Below are 22669 nucleotides of genomic sequence, written 5' to 3'. Positions count from 1 at the left end.
ATGTAGCAGTAGTTTCATTATGTAACACTTGCAACTTTTACTTCGTTCTTCTAGAACAATCACTCTCATGGGAAAGTCAGGTACCATATAAAACATTCCACCAATGACCTTAAGTCTATCATGCTATAAGGAAGCCCAAGTTGGCCACATGGTGTGTGTGTGTGTGTTGGGGGGAGGATGCCCAGCCAGCCCCCAGGCATTTTAGCCATTCTAGCTGAGGCATCAAACATGTAATGAAAGAAGCCATCTTGGACCTCCAACACAGTCCAGTCTTCAGGCAACTTCAGTCCTAGCCACCATCTGACTACAACTGGGTGAGCACCCAAAGAAGAACTGGCCACCCACAGAACTGTGAGTGATAATAAATTGTTGCATTAGGCCACTGAGTTTTAGAGTAGTTTGCTACACAGCCACAGGTAGCTGTAATACCACGTCTATGTAGCTTTTATTGTTTTTCCCATTGCACTAAAAGCACTGCTAAATGAAAACTTTAATCAGCCACTCTCACCTAGATATCAGCTTCCTGCAAAACACTGTGAGGCACTGGTTTCATAGGAAGTGCAGGCCTTCACCTGGGGAGCAAACTGTCTGGTGGGGAGTTAGACAAGTGATTAGACATCAAACATACAGTGCGGAAGGTATTAGGAAGTAGCTCTAAGTTCTCATATAGATTCAGCATGAACAGTGACTTGACTCCTCCAAACCTACCTCACATCCTTCTTCCATAAAACAAGATTAGCTTAAATGACTTCTAAGATCCATTTCAACTCTATCAATGGATAGGTATCAGCTGATGTTTACTCTTAGGTTGCTGAGTTATCAAAAAGATGTAATTTATTTTTTAATACACACACACACATTCATGTGTTGGAAAAATCTGAAACTATACAAATCAAAATGTTGACAGTGATTATTTCTGAATAATCTTACTTGAAGAAGCTGATTTTCGTATAATGGACATGTATTCCTTGGGTAGCAAAAAGTCATGCATTTTGTTTGTTTTCAAGAGAGAGTATAGAAAAGTGAGTATAAACTGAGAAGATCGCTAAAAAGTAGATTTAAGTTTTTGTATTAGTTTCCTATTACATAAAAAATTACTACAAACTCAGCAGCTTAAACCAACATACTTCTACTATCTCAGTTTCCATAAAACAGGAGTCCAAGCAGGCCCTCACTGGTCAACAGTCAAGGTCTCAGCCAGAAGTGTTTTCATCTGGAACTTGGGGCCCTCTTCCAAGCTCACAGCTTGCTGGAACACTTTGCAACTGTAGGACTACGGCTTTTGTTTCCTTGCTGGTTGCTGGCTAAGGGACACTTTCAGTATTGCTGGCCACTGCAATCCCTTGCTAGCCCTCTCACATAGCAGGTAACTTCTTCAAAACTAGTAGGAGAATCTCTCTCCCTCCCCAGTCTGCTAAGTTGGAGTCTTAGATAACCTGATAGGTCACATCCCATTATCCTTATTAATTATCCTTATCCATTATCCCATTAATATAACCTAATCAAGAGGGTAAACATCCCATCTTATTTACAAGTCCTGCTCACATTGAAGAGGAGAAGATTACATGGAGTGTGTACACCAGGGGCTAGAAATCTTGGGAAGACATTCTTGAATTCTGCCTACTATGTCTTTCTGCTGATTTTTATCTTAAGTTCCTGATCTCTATTTTTTTCTTCTTTGTGCTCTAGCTCTTTTCATGGGCAGATATGTTGGAGAAAGGGTTCTCTTTTGCACTGAAAGGTAGGGTAGCCAGGAGGTTAAGTAAGCTAGCCATGAAGACAGACAGCCCAGGGAACAGATCTGGCACTGCTATTTACTAGCTATGTGACTTTGGGAAAATTACTTAATATCTCTGTGCTTTGGATTCCCCATCCATAGAATGAAGTTAATAGTAATATCTGTCTCAGAGGTTGACCTAAAGATAAAGTGAGATAATACACACCCAGCTTTCATTAATACTCAGTAATTATCCCATTAGCCTCTATAAGGGATGACACCAGTCATAAGATCTGAATTACTTTTCAATATTAGATGAATTTTTATAGAATTATGATCTCTTATATTTATACATTGGTCACTAACCATGCAATACTCATAGAGCCTCTGTGAAGAAGGCATGATTTATCCTGTTTTGCAGAAAGTTACCAGAATTTCAGAGAAGCTAGGGAAATTGCCCAAGGTCACATAGCTATGAAAAGTCTCTAAGTTCAGGACTTCAGAACCCAAGGCCAGTGTTTCATCCAGTGTGCCAATACGGAAAAGTGGAATGAGACTTGTTCTCCATGACGCCCTGTGGTAAACTCATTTCTATTGGAGGAAGCTACGGGAATAGAGATTTAGTTACAGGAAGTGTGAATTTTAGTAGCCAATTTGGAGATGTAATGGGTTGCCTTAGAGAATACTGGATTCTCCACTAGTGCTATATTCAGGAAGTGTGGTTGTATAGTACTGCATAGTGGAGAGAGCTTGGGCATTAGAATGATTCATTTAGTTAATAAATATTTGCAACTTCTATGTCAAGCATTGTTCTATTTGCTGGGGATATGATGGTAAGGAAAAAACAATGAGCTTGGATTGATTATTTCCCTAGGGTTTTCTAAGGATTAAATAAAGCAGTATATTGTGAAGTGCTAGCAGTGCCTGGCCCACAGAAGGTGTTCCCAGGAGGTCAGATCATGAAGCTGGGATATAGTAGAGGGGATTTTCACATCAGATTGACAACTGGGCTAGAATTACAATTCAATCCACAAACAAGTACTTTCTGTCTACCATGTGCCAGGCACTGTGCTAGGTGCCAAGTTGTTGCAACCAAGAGCAGAAAACATTCATGCACAAGCTCGAAATGAAATACTTATCAAACAATAGAGATACGATATCCTGTAACATAAGATAGCGTGATGCCCTTATATTTGTGAGAACCAGAAATCTTTCATGAAGTTAAAGTTTGATGTTGATGCATGAACACTATGTTGATAGTCTGATAAGCCAAAGAAGAGACAACTATTATACTTGGTAACAATTGTGTCTATTATTGTATTTAGCTCTTTTATGTGTCAGAGGATAAGACAGACTCATTCCTTATTGTCTGTTATTTAACTGGAAAAATTATAATAACCCTGTGGGCTGGTCATATTACTCATATGAAATATAGAGAGAATAAGACATGTATGCAAGTTTACTATCTTAGATTGTATGCCCTAGAGGCAAACATGAGATGGGGATTCCTGTATTCTTGGGTAAGTCATTTACTAAGAATGGGATTACAGAAGAAATGGGTAACAAGGGGCACAGGATAAAGTAGAAGAAACTAAGCAAAAGTGTGGTTTCAGAAGTCTAGCCTCAGCCTGATCCCAGGAGGAGTTCTGGAGCATAAGTTGTACCATAGAGGTTGCCCTGCCCAGAGACCAGGAATCTGGGCTGCTTCCCCAAGACCCCACTCCACATCCCACATCAATCAAGTGTTACTCACAGGCAACCCCAAGGAGAGTAGAAAAGAAGGGTGGGCATAACTTCCGAGGTACCTCCAGGGAAGGCAGCAGCTGACAACTGAGAGAAATGCTCCAGAACACAGTACAGGGTGAGCTTTTAGTAGCCAACTCTTCTGATGGTGGGGAATGGGGACACTTCCCTGGTAAATGGGCTCTGGATGGTGCACCAACAGCAAAGGTTACAGTCCCGAAGCTGGGAAATGGATGGAGAAACCAAGGCAGTGTGTGCCTGCTGACTGTTTCAAAACCAGTTTTGGTCTACTTCCCAAAGTTCTAAATGCTCTTAACCACTAAGCCACATACCCACAGATTTTACAGTTTTTACTTATCTCATTGAATTCTCCCCCAAACAGAGTTAAGCGCATTTACATTGAGAAAGAAATTGAGCTTCTGAGAATTTGAACCTAAAAATTGGTAGAGGTGGGATTCACATCCAGGTCCCCTGGCTCTACTTGATTATTTTTCTCTCAGGTCACCTAACTGGGAAACTTGAGGAAAATGGAGTAAAGATATTGATACCAGGGTGAACTGAAGAACCAAGGCCATTTCTTACATCAAATTACTTCAGTCAAGCATCTCAATCAGGGACAGTCTATAGCTTTGGTCCTCACCCCTTGCTTGCCATTTGGAGAGCTCCATTGTGTTGCTTTGGTCTCTAGCTCAAGCTTAAACTTTCTAAATGAATATCTGCCGGTAAGGAACATGCTTTATCATGTGTCCCTTGTATCAGGTCCCAGCCACTCCTGGCTTGAAGGTGATCTGATATAACTCTCTCTGTGCATCCTGGCATTCTGGATGCCCATCATTCTTCCAGGCTCTGCCTAATAGACAGATGCCTATGCTTTATTTCTTCCTCCCCTGTCCCACAATTGCATAGACTGCAAAGCAGCAGAGCGTGGACATTAGACCCTAAATTCCAGTTGTGGCAATCAATGGCTCTGGCATCGTGGGCAAGCCCTTTAGTGTCTGAGTTTGAGTTTCCTCCTTTGTACAATTAGTACTATGCCATTTCCTGCTTCTCAGAATTGTCACATGGATTAGAAGCAACCTATTTCAAATGCCAAGCACATAGCAGGTATGCAAAAAAATGGTAGTTATTTTTATATGATAGATACACCTGCACAGGAGACAGAGACACATGGGTGCCTTCTAAGCAAGCTTCCACCACTTGGAAAGCAGATGTCAAGGCCACAGAGTGAGTTCCCAGTGTGCTTAACTCACTCCCATGACCAGTAGACAGTTTCTTGCCTGCATCTCTCTACTTCCTTCCCCCTCTTCATCACCACTGTCATGATTCCTCAAGCTGCCCTTGTTCAGAATGCCCTGCTCTGGTTATGTCCTTTGCCTCCTGTACTCCAGCTCTATGGCAATTTCACCAAGACTTCCTGTGGAAAGAACAGGGTCCTGTGGCCCACAAGGTACGTGATCTGGTTCACAGCTCGGCCATGCAGCCTTCGGGAAGATTTCCCGTCTCTTGCTACTCCTGAGTAATGAAACATGTCTCTGTCATCTCTCACTTTCTGTGTATGATCCTTAATTCCAACATTCCCCATCTCTGGGACAACCATCCCCCTACCGTGAGTAAGTATTCCTCTATTTATTCTAAAACAATGAGTGCAGGTCCATTTCTTATGCCCAGTTTAGTCCTCTCTATCACAGGGCTAGTTGATTTCTCCCAGGGATGTTCTTGAATTCAATGAGAATGACTGCACTGGTCAGTCTACACACAGTTAATACTACCTGCCTTTCTAGCCTTTCCATCCTTTCCATGTGTGTCTTTTTGTTTGTTTTGTTTTGTTTTTAATTTAAACACAGAACAGCCTTCCTAGCCCTTCCATATTGCTGTTGTTGTTTTTAATTTAAACACAGAACAGTTAATGACTATTCGTTCTTGCATTAACGTTTTCATACTCCTGAGATCTTAATACCATGCTAAGCACATAGTAGGGGCTCGAAAGAAAAATACAATTTTAATGAATACCTGAACTCTTGGCAGTGATCTCTGATTCCACCTCATTGCTCAGCAGGCACCCTGAGCAATGGCTTCTTCTGCCTCACACCTCCCTTCTGCTGAGTACAGTCTCCCAGGATAGAAAGGGCAAGGCACTCTGCTCAGAGGCACATCATCATTTTTGCTAAAATGGCAAATTTTCAGGCTGTGAGCTGATAACCAAAGTGTTACCAGGGTTTCAGCACTACCCAGTTCCTGGAGGATGGGAGGGGGCTGTCCTGACTCAGAAGCATCAAGTGAAGTGAATATTCCAAATATAATAGCTGAGGCCCTGCTCAACTGCCCTCAGCCACCTCTGGGAGGCTGTCATCCAGAGGCCCCCAGGCTGCCCCTGAGCCTGGACCAGTCCAGGCAGCAGCCTCACTCCCTCAGCATCTCTCTCTTTGTTAACAGACTTAGTATTAGGTGTGTTTGGAGAGGGGTCAGGTGCCCATCTGGCTCCCGAGTCATTGCATTTGTCTCTCTGTGCAGGTGGTCTACTGCAGGACCTCCCCTGAATTTGACAGAGCTCAGATGAGATCTAGGTGCTTGGGCTAGGTCTGGAGCAATAGGCTCCTACTGCTTATCTCTTCCAAATGGCTGGCTCGGGTTGTACCATAAATAGATGAATAGAAATATTCATCTGACCCTTGACCCCTTGCCCATGGTGGACCCCATGAATGCATTTTTAGTCAAGACTCATACTTCCAAACCAACAATTATTGAATTTATACCTTCTGATCATTTTAAACTGGATCATCCCCTACCATCAGCTGTGTGAGCCGCAGCAGCTAGATGTGTCTCCAGTGCTTGGTCTTCCCCTCCTCCAGCCCCACCCACCACCTTTTGCTCCACCAGTGCAGGCTTTAAGCACACCATCCTTATCAGGGAACAGACATGCATAAGTATTTTGCAAAGAGCACCCTCTTAGGAGTCAGAAAACACACCCTGGAGTCTCCACTCTGTTAGCCAATTCCTGGGCGAACTTGATAACTCAATTTCACCTTTGTTGGTCTCTCTCTTTTTTTTTATTTTTTGTGATACGCGGGCCTCTCACTGTTATGGCCTCTCCCGTTGCGGAGCACAGGCTCCGGACGTGCAGGCTCAGCGGCCATGGCTCACAGGCCTAGCCGCTCCGTGGCATGTGGGATCTTCCCAGACTGGGGCGCAAACCCGTGTCCCCTGCATCGGCAGGCGGACTCTCAACCACTGCGCCACCAGGGAAGCCCGGCCTCTCACTTTTTCAGTCTTGAATGAGTGTGATAAAAGTAAGATCCAATGATGTGCTACAGAGAGAAACACTCTGCAAATGGCAAAGTACCATGTCAACAGGAAACCTGCTATATTTCTGCCACACCCTCTGGGGAGTTGGTTGTTTAATGACAACCTTAATAAAGGAGGAGAGAAGACATTCTCTGCTGTCTGTGCAAGGCCCAGGCTGGGGCATGGGCCATGCTAAGGTCAAGCCAGGGTGCAGCTGCAAAGCACAACCAAGGTGACTCATTTCCCTGATAGCACTGCTGAGAGAACTTCAGGCTCATTCTTGCCCTCTTCCTCTGGCTCAGGCTCACCTCTTGGGGTGGAAGACATTTGGCACCAGGGAAGGAATATGTCAGGAAGAACTGTCTCTGAGCCTGGGCCTTTCCATTTGAATTTAGAAAAAATTGTGTAGGAAAAAAAAAAAAAAAAAAAAACCAACCCAAAAACCCTGTGCTTTGGCTTTAAGTGGACTCTGAGCTCTGGCTTATAGCCAGTGTGAACTTGCGCGAGTTCCTTATCTTCTTCATGCCTATTTCTTCCTCTTTGAACTTGCTGTAATAATTCCTTCTTCCTGGGGTTGCTTGGGGGAAATTTCAATGAGTTCCTATATATAATGTCTATTTCATTCATAATAAGAAAAAATATCCAATTTATTTAATTCTGTAAAAGGCTGACTGAATAAAGAACGCATGAGAAAACTGAGGCACAGAAGGGCTTATTCTATCACTTCTAACAACCCAGTTGTTCGGGGCAGAAGTGAAACCTAAATTGGGCCTCTGGCCTATCAAGCAGGTGCAAGGGATTCTTTACCTTTCACCATTTGCTTTGCACTTTTCTCTTTTCAATTGCAACCCTTGGGAGTTTAAATTTCCTTTCACCTTCAGGACTCCAGAGTTGATTTTTAAACATACATACACCTATGTCTCAAAGTATATGGAGTATAATATTTATATTTAAGGAAATAGATTAATAGACTCCCAACTCAAGGAAACAGTTACCACTTTAGTCAGCTTTTTACAAATGGGAACATGCATAGGTTTTGCAATTCCTCTTTTCTATTCTAAGTGGCTTTCCAGAGACCCACTGCCACCTGGGGCAAAGTACACAGCCCCAAGATCGTTCTGAAGACCAATGGTTTAATTCCCTTTATTGTAGTTTCACATATTGCTGCAGTCAGAAGTAAGTGCAAGCACTCTCGGAGGCAAGCCTCTTGCTGGTTAGTAACTACTTCTCCAGCTTAATTTCTTTGTCCACTTGGAGTTTACATGGGGTTAAAGTCCACATTCAGGTACTTGCTTTAGTTGCGAATGGGTGAAACTATCACCTCCAAAAATAATAGGGGATCTCAATGAAGAGAAATCTCACCATGCAAGTAAAAAAATAAATCTGATGACCACAGCGAGCCATTAAAATTTTTAAAAGGTAATGAAGAAGGGAGAGAACGGGAGAGGAGTATAACAGCTATGAAAAACATTTTTTTTTTAAAGTAAGTAATAAAGGAATATGTGCAGTGAGTGAACACAGACAGCTATCTTGAGTTGGGGGCAAGTTAATTACATTCAAAAAAGACAGCGTGTCCAGAATTTTTTTTTTTTTTTTGCAGTGAAATATTTTAGTTCCTTCATATAGAGACATATTACACATGTTAACAACCATGAAAAACAATACAAAATGCCCTCAATTTAACAAGTAGAAAAATATAACTAGTATATATGGCAATTGTGAATCTAATACTGTACAGAAGTAATTTATGGATTTTACAAATAAATTATAGCTTAAATGCCCTTTTAAAATTCTCTTTCCCCCCTAGATGTACACTAGAACTTACAATAGGAAAGGTTCCGAGCCTAGCTTATCGCAAATCAGTGCCAGTCAAATGTTCTGCCGACAAGCTCGAAGAATTTCTTATTTGGCTCGTGAAAATATTCATGCAGTTTATTGAGGAGCTTGGGGTCGACTTGCGGGTGCGCCCGGCCTTTGGACTCGTGTAAGCAGCGGTCCCGGCCGCTGTCCCGTAGGCAGTAAAAGCCCTTGGTTTTGTTAAAGTAGAAGTTCGAGGCATTGATCTGCGGCGACAGCCTCAGGAACCTCTCGACCTTTTGGATCTCGGGGAAGGGGTCCCTGATGAGGCGGTCGCCGTCCACGATGTGGATGCGGCGCAGCGAGAAGAAGCGCAGCCAGTTCTGCATGTGCACGTGATACAGGCTGCGGTTGAGAGCCTTGTAGTCCACGTTGAGCCGGCCATCACGCACCAGGAACTCCTCGATGGACGGGTAGGGCTTGTGCTTCTGCATGTGGTTGTAGAACACTTGGGTGTAGTCGGACAGCACGCGCTCTGACGGGTCCCGCAGGATGAGCAGCAGCCGGATGGACGGGTTCATGCTGTGGACCCGCTCAGGCACTTTGGGCGACGTGAAGTACGCGGGGGTCTTTTCCACTGTGAGCTGGTGCGGGGAGGAGAAGGGCATCTGGCTGAGGTACCAGCCCAGACCTTGGCTGTAATGCTCCTCCCAATCGAAGAAGTGCACCTCGTTCTCTGCGGCCGCCACGTCGGGATGCAGGCTGAGCATCTCCAGTAGCGCGCGTGTGCCGCCCTTGCGCACACCGATGATGATGGTCTGCGGCAGCTGCTGGGCGGAGCCGTTGGGGGCCGCGCCTTCCCGGATCTCGTCCTGCAAGGTCGCCGCTTTCCTCACAAGCTCCGGCTGGCCCAGCTCGGCCCCGGGCACAGCGGGGCGGGAAGGCACTAGCTGGAGCTGGACCACCAGCATCACCGCGCCCAGGAGCAGCGCGGCCATGCTGGACACCACGGTGGCTTCACTGGGCGGGGCGCCGCTGGGTCATGAAGCGCTGCCGCGAGGGATGCCTCCAGATCAGTGACACATGGGTGTCGCAGGCTTCCGATTACTAGGAAACAAAGGGGAGAAGTATTAACCCCACATAAATACTGGGCTTAATCAAGCTGACAACTCTGTCGTCTTGGGCACGACATTCACCTCCTGGGGCTTTCTTGGTTCCTTTATCCTATGAAGCAGGGGCGGCGAATGGTTTCTGTACAGGCAAGAGAGTAAATGTTTTAGGCTTTTGGGGACATATAGTCTCTATGGCAACTCCAACTATGCTATTTTGCTCTAAAGCACCCATAGATGATACACAGAGAAATGGGTGTGGTTGTGTCCCAATAAAACTTTATTTATGGACACTGACATTTGAATTGCATATAATTTTCATGGGTCATTAAATATTCTTCTTTTAATTTTTTTCAAACATTTGTATTTTTACTGCTCTGTTGGCACTAAAACCAGGCCAAGCTTTGGCCTGCAGTCATAGTTTGCCAACATCTGCTATAAAGGAAAAGGTTGGGAAGGACTTTTGGACCTTGGCAAACATCAGAGAATATCTACCAGCTGCCGGCCCCAGGCAGAGGGGCAGGCGATATGGAAGGAGGCATTGTTTCCAACCCACTAGGGGCTCCTGATCTAACAGGGCAGGTGAACCTGTTTGAAAGATTGAATGATTAACTACAATTCTTTACTCTTCCCTGAATCCAATTCTTGCTATAGCCTCCTTGTAGGGGGAGTGTACTTCCTAGCAATTTGATTTTTTTTTTTTTAATTTGCCACGAGAAGAACATGCCCTGGCCAGCCAGCTGCTGGTCCCAGGAGGAAGACGAGAGACACCTGCAGTAGAGCTGCCCCATCAGCCCCCTGTGTGCAGCCCAGCCATCTCCCTCAGGAGTGAGAATGCATGCTTGTGGTTTTAAGCCAGTGAGTTTTGGGGTGGTTTGTATTACAGCACCAATTTGGCAAAGGTTAATTGATACAACCGGACTGCAAGAATCAGTGCGATATATGTTACGATTATAATTTAGGGAGAGTACTGTGAGGGCCTATGTTCATTCATTTTGCCTGAAATGATTAGGGATGTCTTCCAAGTAAAGCAAATGTTTGAAGTGGGCCTAGAGGGATAAACAGGCGAGGTTATTGTAAAGAGCAAAAAACCTTCATGCATGCAAAGGTTTACTATTTATAAAGAACAGGTCTTGCAGTCTGCTCAGTGGATTGTCATTTTAACACTACAGTGTAAGGTAGAAACGCAGGACAGTTATAGAAACACAAGGACACAAAAATTTAGTCCACTTCAAAATTCACGGTCCAAATTTAAAATTCGAAATTCAGGGCTCTTCCTGTGAACTGCCTGCTTTATATCTTTTTCTCTTTAACTGAGACTTATCACATTTGGGCATTAAAGTCCCTCAGGAACACGGGCACTGCTGGGTTACATGGCATGGAGTTCCCAAAGACACACGAGCTATGGTTGTTGTTTTTAGGAGGCTGATAAGCAGCAATCCGTGTTCGACCCTCTCCTGGAAAGAGCAGATTGGAAACTCTCTCTCTCTTTTTTTTTTTTAAGTTTATTTATATTTATTTATTTATTTTTGGCTGCGTTGGGTCTTCATTGCTGCGTGCGGGCTTTCTCTAGTTGCGGCGAGCGGGGGCTCCTCTTCGTTGTGGTGTGCGGGCTTCTCAATGCAGTGGCTTTTCTTTTCGTGGAACATGGGTTCTAGGTGTGCGGGCTTCAGTAGTTGTGGCTCGTGGGCTCTAGAGCGCAGGTTCAGTAGTTGTGGTGCACGGGGCTTAGTTGCTCTGCAAAATGTGGGATCTTCCCAGACCAGGGCTCGAACCCGTGTCCTCTGCATTGGCAGGCGGATTCTTAACCACTGCACCACCAGGGAAGTCCTGGAAACTCTCTTTTAAGTAATCTCTGTCTAAACACAGCTCAGGAAGAGTTGCACAGAGGCCCAGTTTGGGGACTATGGGATTTACAGAGCCAGAAAAATGTTTTCTATCAAGAGGGCCCATCATCTTCTTTATGCCAGGTTTAAAATTCACTTTATTAGCTTAAAACTTGTCTAGAATGTGTAAACAAAGAACAACAGGCAGGACTTCTGTGTTTATGATCAGATCAATTGATCTACCTCCCTCAGATATTAACTGTAATAGCCACTTTGTAAAATGTATATTAAAGATCAAGCAATTAAAAAGCTGAAACCTTTAGAAAATCACAGAACACTAGAAAAGGGACTTGCCAAATCACCTGACATACATATTTAGGAAAAAGAAAGAGAAAAATTTAAGGAGGGATGGCCAAACAAGATGGGGCTCAAGGCTGGTCTTACTGATTGGATGAGCCCAATTTAATGGGCCATTTGCTTCAGTCAAATGAACGTTTTAGTATGTTTCAGTGAAATTCTATTTCCTTCTCAACTGCCCATGTGGGTTGACCAAAGGGACCAGTTGTGCTTGCTTTTTACATGTTTGGGGTATGTGTGTGCCGGTGCAAGTGTATGTTTTTGTGTGTTTATGTATGTATGTGTATACACGTGTGTACGTGGGTGTGCACATGTATGTGTGTGTGCGTGCATGTGCAGGGGGTGGGGTGGGTGAAGTGATGGAGAGAGTAGCTTCCCCACACTAAACTGCTATACTCTCTGTGGTGGGTATTGTCATCCCCATCATACAGCTCTGCATCCAGACTTAGGAAACAACCTGATCCTGCAACATCTAAGGGTTAGAGTCAGAGCCCAGATCTGAGATTCATACTATCTGACTATTTATGCTCTTTCCATTCTGTTATGAGGCATCTTGATTAGCACAGTGCACATCTGAGATCTTTTTCCTAAAGGGAAATTACCAGCAGACAGCAGAAACAAGAAACTAAATATAGTTAGTCCTTTACAAAAACAAAGCAAAAAACAAAAACCCTCCCAAACAACCAAAAAACTGGGCAGTTTGTAGTTTAAAAGCTCCTCATTTATAATGTAATAGTTTCTAAAATGTATATTTACTTATTCTAAGCCATCTACATTACATTCCAAAAGTACTTGAGATATATGGAAAAAAAAATCTTAGCTGAAGTCTCATATGTACATGTGTGTGTGTGTGTATGAAACTTTAGCTAAGTTTTATGTATATATTATACACACATATATATTATGTATATATACATGCATATATTTGTACATCTAAATATATATAAAATGTAGTTACACACACACAGTGGCCATCGAGAGCCAAGTTCTTCCTGTTGTAGTTTGATAATGTGAATTTCTCAGTGGTACAGATAGAATTTTTGTGCCTTTTAGTAACATTCTCAGAAAAGGAAAGATCCCCAAGCTCAGGTGAACCTGTAAGCCAGGACATCTGGGCCAGCTGATCTTGACAATGGAATTATGAGCATCAGAGCATCATGTCATTAAGTCCCTTTTTTTCATTTTATGGGTGAGGAGGCCCTGAGGTGACAGGCCCAAGATCAGGTAGAAAATCAGAGCCTAGAACTTGTGGATCCTGAGTTCCAGTTCTGTACTCTCTGCTATTATTGCTATCTCCCTAGCATGTGGTCTTAAAACAATGGCAGTGTTTTGGGGATCCTAAAGAAGAAAGCCCCCCGAAAAAACCTACCTAGCAGTGACAAGCCCTGGCTGCCAACTCCAGAATCAGCTGGTACACAGGGGATATACATATAGCACGTGGGTGAAACTCATTCATTTGTTCTACTCAGTAGAAGAGTTAAAGGAATCACACAGGCTATGGAGTCAGGAATCCTGTCTCCAGTTTTGACTTTGGTCCAAGTGCCGTAACCTCTCTTAGCCTCAGTTTTCTCATCTGTGAAGTGGTAATAATTCCACTTGCCTCAAATGGCTACTTTGGGACTGAAGTGAGATGGGTTATCAGCACTGTCCTATAGAAATGTAACGTGAAGCACATATGCACTTTTTTTTCCAATTATCAAACAAATATTTATTGAATTCATGCTATATAGCTAGCATTTTAGCTAAGCTATAAGATGAATTCCCCACTTTCACCAATACTTTCTCCCCTCCATTATGCCAACCACGATGCCTTCCCCATAGGAGTTATGCAGCAGATGAGTTGTGTAAATAAAAAGTGTAACACACAGTTTTACTACATTCGGAGAAAAAACTCAAATCTCCTTAGGCGATCTAGAGATGCTCAGGAAAGTAACAGCAACTCCCCTCAAAGGTGATAGCAGCCACTATTTATTTATGTCCCTGACACTTAGTCATATCTTGCCCTAAGACAGATTATGTCTTATTGTTACTTTTATTATAGGTGTTAAAATGACCCACATATGCGCTTGTACATTTTCCAGGAGCCCCTTTTTAAAAAGGCATCTTCTATGTAAGCCAGTATGTCCAAAATGTTATCACTCCAACACATAATCACTATATAAAATTAAGGAGATATTTTGCATTTTTTTTGATTTCAAAATCCAGTGTGTATACATTTACTCTTACAGGACATCTCAAGGCCACATGTGGCTACTGGCAACTGAGGTGGACAGCAGAGAGGTATTAGAACACTGAGCAGTGTTGCAGTTCTTACTCGGAAATCCCTTTAATTGTGGAAAGTGCTTTCTTAATAAGTAAGATACTCTACCCCATTCACAAATTAGGAGCTTCCCAAACAGGAAAAGGACCAGGAAGGCAAGTTTGAACTTGCAAGCAGCACAAAGGTAAGTTGATTATTCTCCCTCCGGAAGTAAACTAGGTACTATCAAAGGAATCTTCTGAAAGTCTGGAGCCCTGAGTTGGCACAGGCACAGACAAAGACTGTTCAACAGAACCTGGAACCCGAGCCACATTCCTCCCAAAAGCAATGGTGGCAGCTGCCATCTGCAGCCCTCGCTACTAAGCGGACACTAGGCTGGCAACTTTGCACACAGGACCCCTGTGATGTTCACTGCATTCTCGATAGAACTGATATCATTATAAGAAAGTGAGGCTCAGAGAAACAGAGTGGTTTGTCTAGAAAGTTAGAGGCAGTACTAGGACTCAAACTCAGTCTGAGCAGGCAAAGCCAGGAACCTCACCATCCCTTACACTAGGTGGCAACACCCAGAGTTAGTGTATAAGTAGTTACTGGGCTCCTTGGTTTGTCTTTGGTCTTGTTGAACCACCATGCCAGCCACTGATTCTTTGATGAAGAACAGGATTCCTTGGAATGGCCCAGTCTTGCTAGAATGAGCATAAAATGAACCCCATCCTTCCCTTTGTAGATGGGTTAAAAGGTTCCCAAAAGAGATCCAGCCCACTCCCTGTTCACTCCCTTTTATCTGGGAGGCTGTTTGCTTCATCCTGCAGTGATAAACCAAGCCCGGAGTTTCAAGAATTCCAAAGACAAGAGTCTTTCCCATCTGCAGCACTAGGTGTCCTTAGGCCCCACCATGAAGATGCTGACCACACACCAGGCATTGGGAACACATGGGAGAGGACACAGGATTTTCCAGATGGAGATTTCCTTGCATTAAAAATTAAATCGACGGCTCCCCTGGTGGCGCAGTGGTTGAGAGTTCGCCTGCCGATGCAGGGGACGCGGGTTCGTGCTCCGGTCCGGGAGGATCCCACATGCCGCGGAGCGGCTGGGCCCGTGAGCCATGGCCACTGAGCCTGCGGATCCGGAGCCTGTGCTCCGCAACGGGAGAGGCCACAACAGTGAGAGGCCTGCGTACCGCAAAAAAAAAAAAAAAGAAAAGAAAAGTAAAAAAAGAAAATTAAATCAACACTCCTCTTCAGGTCAGGGAGGAACCTAGGATGGGACCTGCCTGCCCCTCCCGCCTCCTTTAAGCCAAGCCCAGATTTTTCTGTTCATTTGAACACACCAAGCTCACACCAGCTCTGAGCCTTGGCATTTAATGCTCCCTCTTTCCAGGATGCTAGCCCCAGGCTTTGCGAGGCTGGCTCTCTCTTGTCATTCGGATTTTATTTCAAATGTTGGCTTTCCCACAATGTCAGCGCCCCCACTCTGTTTTAATCACTTTCTTTGACATCATCTTGTTTTATATTCCTCATATACTATCCAAAATTGTTTGCTTGTTTACTGCCTGCCTCTCCACCCAACAATGTTAATTCAGAGCTTCCTTATCGATGTCCTGTCTCTCTTTGCTGCATCCTCTGGGGCTGGCATGATTGCTAGTACACAGTGGGTACTAGAGATGCTATTTGCTGAATGAATACATTGAATGTTGTGGAAAGTCAGGCAAATGATTGAAGGCACTGAGAAAGGCTTTTAATTCAGCAGAAAGAGAAACTTAACAGTCTGTCCCTTTATGAAAATGTCTGTGTGAAAAAGTAGTGAGTTTTCCCTCCCTAGAGGGTTAAGCAGAAACCAGATGTTAAGAGGGGGACTCAAAATTTCTCATGGTGATTGGACAAGATCACTGAGAGTCTAAAACATATTTTCATTACAAAAGGAGGGGAAGCAGTGAAATCACCCTTCAAAAATATTTTAATTTTCTCCTTAAGTCTTCTTACTACATAATTCACATCATGACCCAGATTTCAAATGTAACTAATACAATATATTTGCTCTCAGTCCCACCACTGGAGTATATTCGTGGATAAAATGAAATAACTAGAATATTTAATAGGAGGGAAATTCAGTGTGTCGGGAACAGTGACGCCTGCGGTCCCTGTGTCTGCAGGAAAAACTTCCCAGCCTCTCAACAAAAGACGGTGACCCAGCTGGCACAGGTGAGAATCTCCTTGGATAACAGGGACGATCAAAACATGGGGACCCAAGTCATCTAAGGGATCTGACAAAAGGGTTGAAAAGAAATAGATTCCTCCCTGGGTGCCCACTGTGTATCAGGCAGTAGGCACTCGTGTATAAATTATCTCCTCTAATACTTGTAACGATAGTAAGAGGTGGTTAGTCTCCTTTTATTTTATATATTTTTTAAGCAATGAAAAGGCAGTGTGCAGTAGTAGAAAAGCAAAGAAGCTTTTGTAATTGGACAGAACCAGGATAGAATTCTTATACCTAACTGACCTCAGCTAAGTTTCTCACCTCCCTGGGGCTCAATGTGCCGTTCTGCAAAATGGGCTAAAATCTACTTCATAGGGATGCCATCGTGACTCAGTAAGATTACCCACGCCAAAGAGATAGTGCAGTGCCTGGCACTCGGTGGGCATTCAACGAATGTTAATGGCCTGTCTCTCTCCCCAAGGCTGACATGGAAACATGCTATTAAGGTTAAATGACCTTCTCAAGGTCACAGAACCAGGAAGTGTGGTGACTAAAATTCCGCAGGCCATCTGTAAAGCCCATTGTGCTGCTTTGCCTTTGAATGGAGATGCCTTCTGTGGGCAGCGGCAAGAGGGGAGAGCTTACTCCAAAGAATGATGATAACATAGCAGGAAGGATAAGAGCTCTTGTGCTGCGCTACAAGAATTGTTTCTCTCCAAGCATCCCCGAGTATTGAGTGATTTAATTTTCTGGAATGCACTGATATCTGAGCCAAGACAGTTTGATCAGAACTGTCATTTCCATATCCAACCAAACTTCTGAGCAATCAACAGTATACGATTTTTTGTTCATCTTTAGGAGAAAAAAAATGTCTTCTCTTTTACCTTTGCACTGCTAACTTAAGAGTGCATGGCAGAGCTGTCAAATTTCTATCCTTGGCAGATCATCTTGGAAACCAAGAAAGAGGAAACAGATTTAGCTCATGCTTGTCAGTCTACAGAAGGACAGTGAGATCTCAAGACTTGCATTAATATTTATTTTCTTGAAATTGCCTACACATGACACTTGTCATCCAGTGTTGGCATTCACTTCTGTTTGGGTTTACTTATGGTAATTGCTGTGAGGTAGGATGGGGTGGAAAGAGTCCAGGGTAGAAAAGACCCCAGGTCAGTCCACATAATGTTAATAAGTTTCTCTGGGTCACATTGGCTATCTGGGAAAAGGAGGAGTAATTGGCCCTGTTTTCCCCTTGAAAAAGATCAGGACTCTTCTAACACTCCCTCTTCCAGACTTTCTATGCTCTGTTGCTTCCATGGCACGGCTGGGAGGTTCCATATATACAAAAGGTTGCCTGCATAATGAATGTAATTCTTCAGGATTGAAGGAAGGAGGGACCTGGGCCAACCAGGGAGGGTAGCATGGTGGGGCAAGGCTTTAGGGCCAGAAGATTTCAGTCACAGTGTTTTGCCGAGCTTCTGAGAATTCCATGATACTATGAGGATGATAAAGGAAAACTGTCCCATAGGTAGTCTGAAGTCAACCCATACAAAGTTGTTTTCCAAATTAGTGAGAGATTAGGGTTGAAGCATCTAGAAAGGAGTTGCAAGTGGGAGGTGACTTAAGCATCCCCCCAGGGGCTCTGTCTGCCCCATGACAATCACCAGCAACAGTGCTTTGAAAACTTATACGTGCACACCGATCCGCACACCGATCCACTAGAGATGTAGTTCAAAATGCAGATTCTGATCCAAGAGTTCTGGGGAGAGGCCTGGGAGTCTGTGTTTCAATAAGCTCCCAGGAGAACTGGTCTGCCCACCCATAGCCCTCGGAATGGCAAGAACTCAGTGAGCTTGGAACAACTGTGTTCATTCACATTCAGATCCTGATGCCCTTGGCCTTGGGCTGTGAAGGCTGATGTGCCTTTGGTTTTTGTTTCTTATGATTGTTGGGGCAGTTTGTTTTTAAATCCAGGTTTGGAACCACCTGCAGTAGACAAAATAGAGAGGGATCAGTCCCGTCACAGAGGTGGTGTTATCTGTGGAGGCGGGAAGAGGGGAGATGTTGGAATTCAGAGGATTAGAGCCAAAAACCCAGGCTCAAACCTCAGCTGTATAACTTAAAATCCACAAGACAGGATTGAAATCTCAGAGCCTTAGATTGAATGCCTTGGCCCAATATATACCGATTTTGAGGATTAAATAGAACAGTCTGTGTGGTGCTTACGAAGTTGCCATATTGCCTGGCCCAAGGCAAGCCCTTCAATCGTGGTAGCTATTTCTGTCCCTAAAAAAGAAGGCAGTGTGGTATAAATGGGAATCAAGGATGATAATTAGTCAAACGCATTTGTTCATGATCCAAAGTACTGCAGTGACTCAACCAGACAGAGGCTTACAGAAGAAAGGACAGTGACACACAGAAGCAGTCCAGGCTCTCTATCTGGGGAGGGGGCACACAGAGGGTCCTCCCTGAACACCCCCTGCCTGAGTGATGGGCAGCCATATGTGTGCAGCGGGGAGGCCCCCAGGAGGGCTGAGGAGGGGCTACTTCTCCTCAACATGTTTAATCTGCGGTGCTGTGCACAGAAGGCAGCAGTGACCTAAATAAATCCTTCATTAGAAGCAGAAACACACTGGCACAGGCAGAGTTCTGTGACAGGAGGGCGGACAGGGCCTCTCTTATTACTCAGTGCGGCTGAGTGGAAAAGAGGGCCATGCTAGCAGACAGGAGACAGGAGCTGGGCTGCCTCAGTGCACTTGGATATGCATGGCTCGATCCCTGCTCCAGCTGTGACCCAACCTCCCAACAGGTACCATCTGACTGTGGGAGCCTCCCTGGCTGAGGTGGACGGTCATCATCACCCCACAGATGGCCAGCACCTATGAAATCCATACATTTCCCCAGAAATGGCAAGGAAAGACACACAGAGCATCAGAGGCCAAAGAACCCTGTGCTGTCATCTTGTCCTGTCCGTATCCCTGTTGATGAGGAAACAGGTGGGCACAGAACGGGAATCCCAAGGTCAAGTGTGTAGGGGCTGAAATGAGTCAGAAAGCAAGGTGTTCTGATTCCCATGCCACCAGGGCCCAAACACATGGGAATCTGTGTTTCTTTTATGTTGGGACAGGGAACATTAGAATACTTTTGCAGCTGAAAATACATATATACAAGCCAAAGTAAATTCTTCCCCTGGGTGGGCAAAGGTAGAGGGCGGATTTGTCTCATTTCTTGAGCCAGACTGTACAGAGAGAATTTTGTTTCCCCCCAAAATTCAGAGGTTGAAGCCCTTATCCCCAGTGTGGTGGATATTTGGAGATGGGGCCTTTGGGAGGTAATTAAATTTAGATGGAGTCCTGAGGATAAGACCCACAATGGGATGAGTGTCCTTATGAAAAGAGGAAGAGAGATTGGTACTCTGTCTGCCACTTGAGCACACTAGGAGACAGCAACCATCTGCATCCAGGACAGAGCTCTCACCAGGAGCTGAATCTGTTGGCATCTTGGTCTTGGACTGCCCAGACTGGACAGCTGGGAAAAATACATTTTTGTTGTTGTTTAAGCCACCCGGTCTATGGCATTTTGTTCCAGCTACCTGAGCAGACTCATACATAGCCCTTAGAAGAAATAGTAAAGAAAAAGAGTCTGCTCGGGACTGCTTCCACCGTGTAAGTTTTCCCAGGGGTAGCACACAGCAGTCTCCTGGATCAGGCAAGTGACATCCACCTAGGAAGGCTGCTGGCCAGTGGGGACTGCAGCAGGCAGCCACGTGTGTACGTGGTCTGTCTAGGGAGCCAGCTGCTGCCAACTCTGGCAGATGTGGTTGGAGACAAGAGACCCGTGTGGGCTGATCTTTGGAGTTTTCAAGATTGAACTATGGATATTTATGTGAAAACTCACGATTATTATTAGTTATGAATGTAATAAATGGCTATCAGTTGCCAAGACAGGTGAAGATGAAAAAAAGGAAAGATTAGAAAGCAAGTCTGCAAAGACTGATGCCTCAGGTCTATACTTTGCCCACAGGTGCCCCTCCCCCCAAACTTTTACAAGGCACCTATGATGTTGCTAAGATTGTACTGAGTTCCCGGGGACACAGAAATAACCTAGTCACCGTCCTCAGAGCACCCTGTAAAGTAGAAGATACAGGTGGAAGGAGACCTATTACCGTGTTCAGTGTGGGCAGGGATCAGGTACAGTTGCATCAGAGCCCAGGGGAGAGAGGCCACACAGGTAGAAGACCAGGGAGGGCCTGGTGCCATTCTACTAAAAGGTGATCAATGGCCGGGTATAACCCGGGAGGAGGCTTGGGGTCTGCTCAGCAGGCAGTCCCCCAGGGACAATCATCCCAAATGGAGTTTGTAGCAGAATCAGGGCAGGGCAGGGCAGGTTGCGGGGACTTGGCCTGTGCTGGGGTTGGCTGTGGAGGTACAGTCTATGGGGGAGGGTGACAGATATGAGGCTGCAGGAGCCAGCAGGGGCCACGACTTGAGATTCGGAAACACAGTGGAGGGAAAAGAGCCATGGCAATGGAACAAAGCAAAAGGTGCTGAGCTTGAATCCCAGCAATGCCACTCACAGACTCCAAGATGGGGCAAGTTAATGGAAAATCTTGGAAACTACTGCTCACTTTTGGTCCAAGAGCTTGATTTTGTCTTTGCTTTAGATATGCATGTTCTTGGTTTAACATGATCATTTAAAGGCAGACATTTAAGTGACAGCTTAGTACTGACCTTGAAACACACTGGGGGTGCAGTGAGGACTGACATCCCTGCCTGCAAGTTGCTGAGGGGGAAACAGGCATGGACAGAATTAAAGCATGGTACCATGGCTGGTTTTGATTTTACATTGTCTGTATTTTTTCTTTCATTTTTTGAATTAAATTGCTGCTGTTCCTGTAACAGCACTGAATATAGCAATGGTGGTGCATGGCTTTTTCCTCCATCCCCCCCACATACACATAGGGCTGTGATTTCTGTTCATCCCTTACTTAAAATTTTTTTAAAACCACTATTCAAGTTAAATATTCCTTTATTCTTAAGCTTCAGGTTTTAAAAAATAAATTAGTGTCTCATGTGCCTCTGATTTGAGCTTGAACTTATCTATAATGAATTTACTTTAAACAGGAAACACCTACCTTATTATCTCAGTCATCTTGAAATCTTTAAATGCCATTTAATCTATCGAAAAGATCTTGCACTTGACACAAGCTTCCCTGTGATCTCTTGTTATCTCTTGCTATAATTTCAGTATCTTCAGATTAAATGTAACACTCTACAATAAGTTCAATCATCATCAGCCTGGTCATTTATTCTTTCTGAATATTGCTGCAGAGTGATTTATGGTTTCTTCTTTTAAAATATTTTCAATTTATTATTACTTAAATAACATATTTGAAACGATCTGGCATCTGAGGGAGACATTCAGGAATCCTAAGATGAATTACAAGAGCTCAGAGGGGGCAGGCTGGTGGTTAAGAGTGTGGGTTTGAATCCCATCTCCATCCCTTACTCCCTCTGTGTGACCAAGAGCAAGTTGTGTGTTCTCTGTGTGCTTCGTTTGTTTTTTACCTGAAATGTAGGGATGGTTACAGTATTAATTTTGTAGGATTGTCATGAGGCTTAAAGGAGATATTCACTACATGAGTGCTAAGAAGAGGGCCTGGCATATAGAAAACCCTCATCAAATGTCATCATCAGCCCTGGCAGGACTCTGTTTTCCACTGTAGTGGCTGATAAAGGTCTTATTCAGGTAGTCAATATTGCTAACACCGATCATTTCAGGCACATAAAATGCATCTCCACAAAGTCACCTTTGCTTGAAAGGACCAGTGCTCAAGAGTGAGTATGGTGCTGAGCTGGGGTCAGGAGCTGGGGTCTAGTCCCAAGTTCTGTCCTGACTTCTGTGTGACCTTGGCCAAGACAAAGAAATACTCTAAGCCTCTTTTACAAAAGGAAGCAATCAGACCACAAATGCTAAGAACATCCGCCCTCTTATATCTATCTACAACGCAAAGGCTTTAGAGAATTAAGAAACATTCTTGACTATCAAAGCAAGATACTATTATCCAAAATTCCAAACAAAACAATTACTGTTAAAAATAAATCATAAAGCTTTGTCACTTGGCATCAGTCTAACATTTCACGGGTTAAAGGTAGCAACATGTCTTGAATTTCTGCCAAAGTCCTTTTGATATAAGGGAAAATAATACAGCTTCTAGCAGGAAAGACTGTCCCCTTGGGTAGGGTCTCCCAAACCACCTGCTGCTCTGGTTCTATTCAGATCATAACCAGCGTTCATTCAACAAATATTAATTGAACGTAGCACCTGATTAAGAGGTGGATCAGCTAGATTAGAGAACCATCTCCAAAGGATGCTTAGTCACCAC

The 22669-nt window shown here is 44.2% G+C and overlaps 1 protein-coding gene across 4 annotated transcripts in view; it reads right to left on the bottom strand.

Moving 5' to 3' along the window:
- HS3ST1 (heparan sulfate-glucosamine 3-sulfotransferase 1) overlaps window positions 1-22669 on the bottom strand; it is a 64751-nt gene that overhangs the window by 25967 nt on the left and 16115 nt on the right. For 3 of the 4 annotated variants that reach the window (XM_004269637.4, XM_049709445.1, XM_049709444.1), the window contains exon 2: window positions 8273-9646. The exons of the other annotated variant lie outside the window; for it this stretch is intronic. In XM_004269637.4, the coding sequence (XP_004269685.1) occupies window positions 8602-9537 (936 nt within the window). In that variant the 5' untranslated portion in view covers window positions 9538-9646 and the 3' untranslated portion in view covers window positions 8273-8601. Of the gene's footprint in view, window positions 1-8272; window positions 9647-22669 lie in introns of those variants that run through there. 4 annotated transcript variants of the gene reach the window in all.

The sequence above is a fragment of the Orcinus orca genome, chromosome 4 (genome assembly GCF_937001465.1).
Source record: "Orcinus orca chromosome 4, mOrcOrc1.1, whole genome shotgun sequence".
Classification (NCBI taxonomy): Eukaryota; Metazoa; Chordata; class Mammalia; order Artiodactyla; family Delphinidae; genus Orcinus; species Orcinus orca.
Note: the sequence above shows the minus strand (reverse complement) of the source record. Positions and strands in the feature narration are given on the sequence as shown.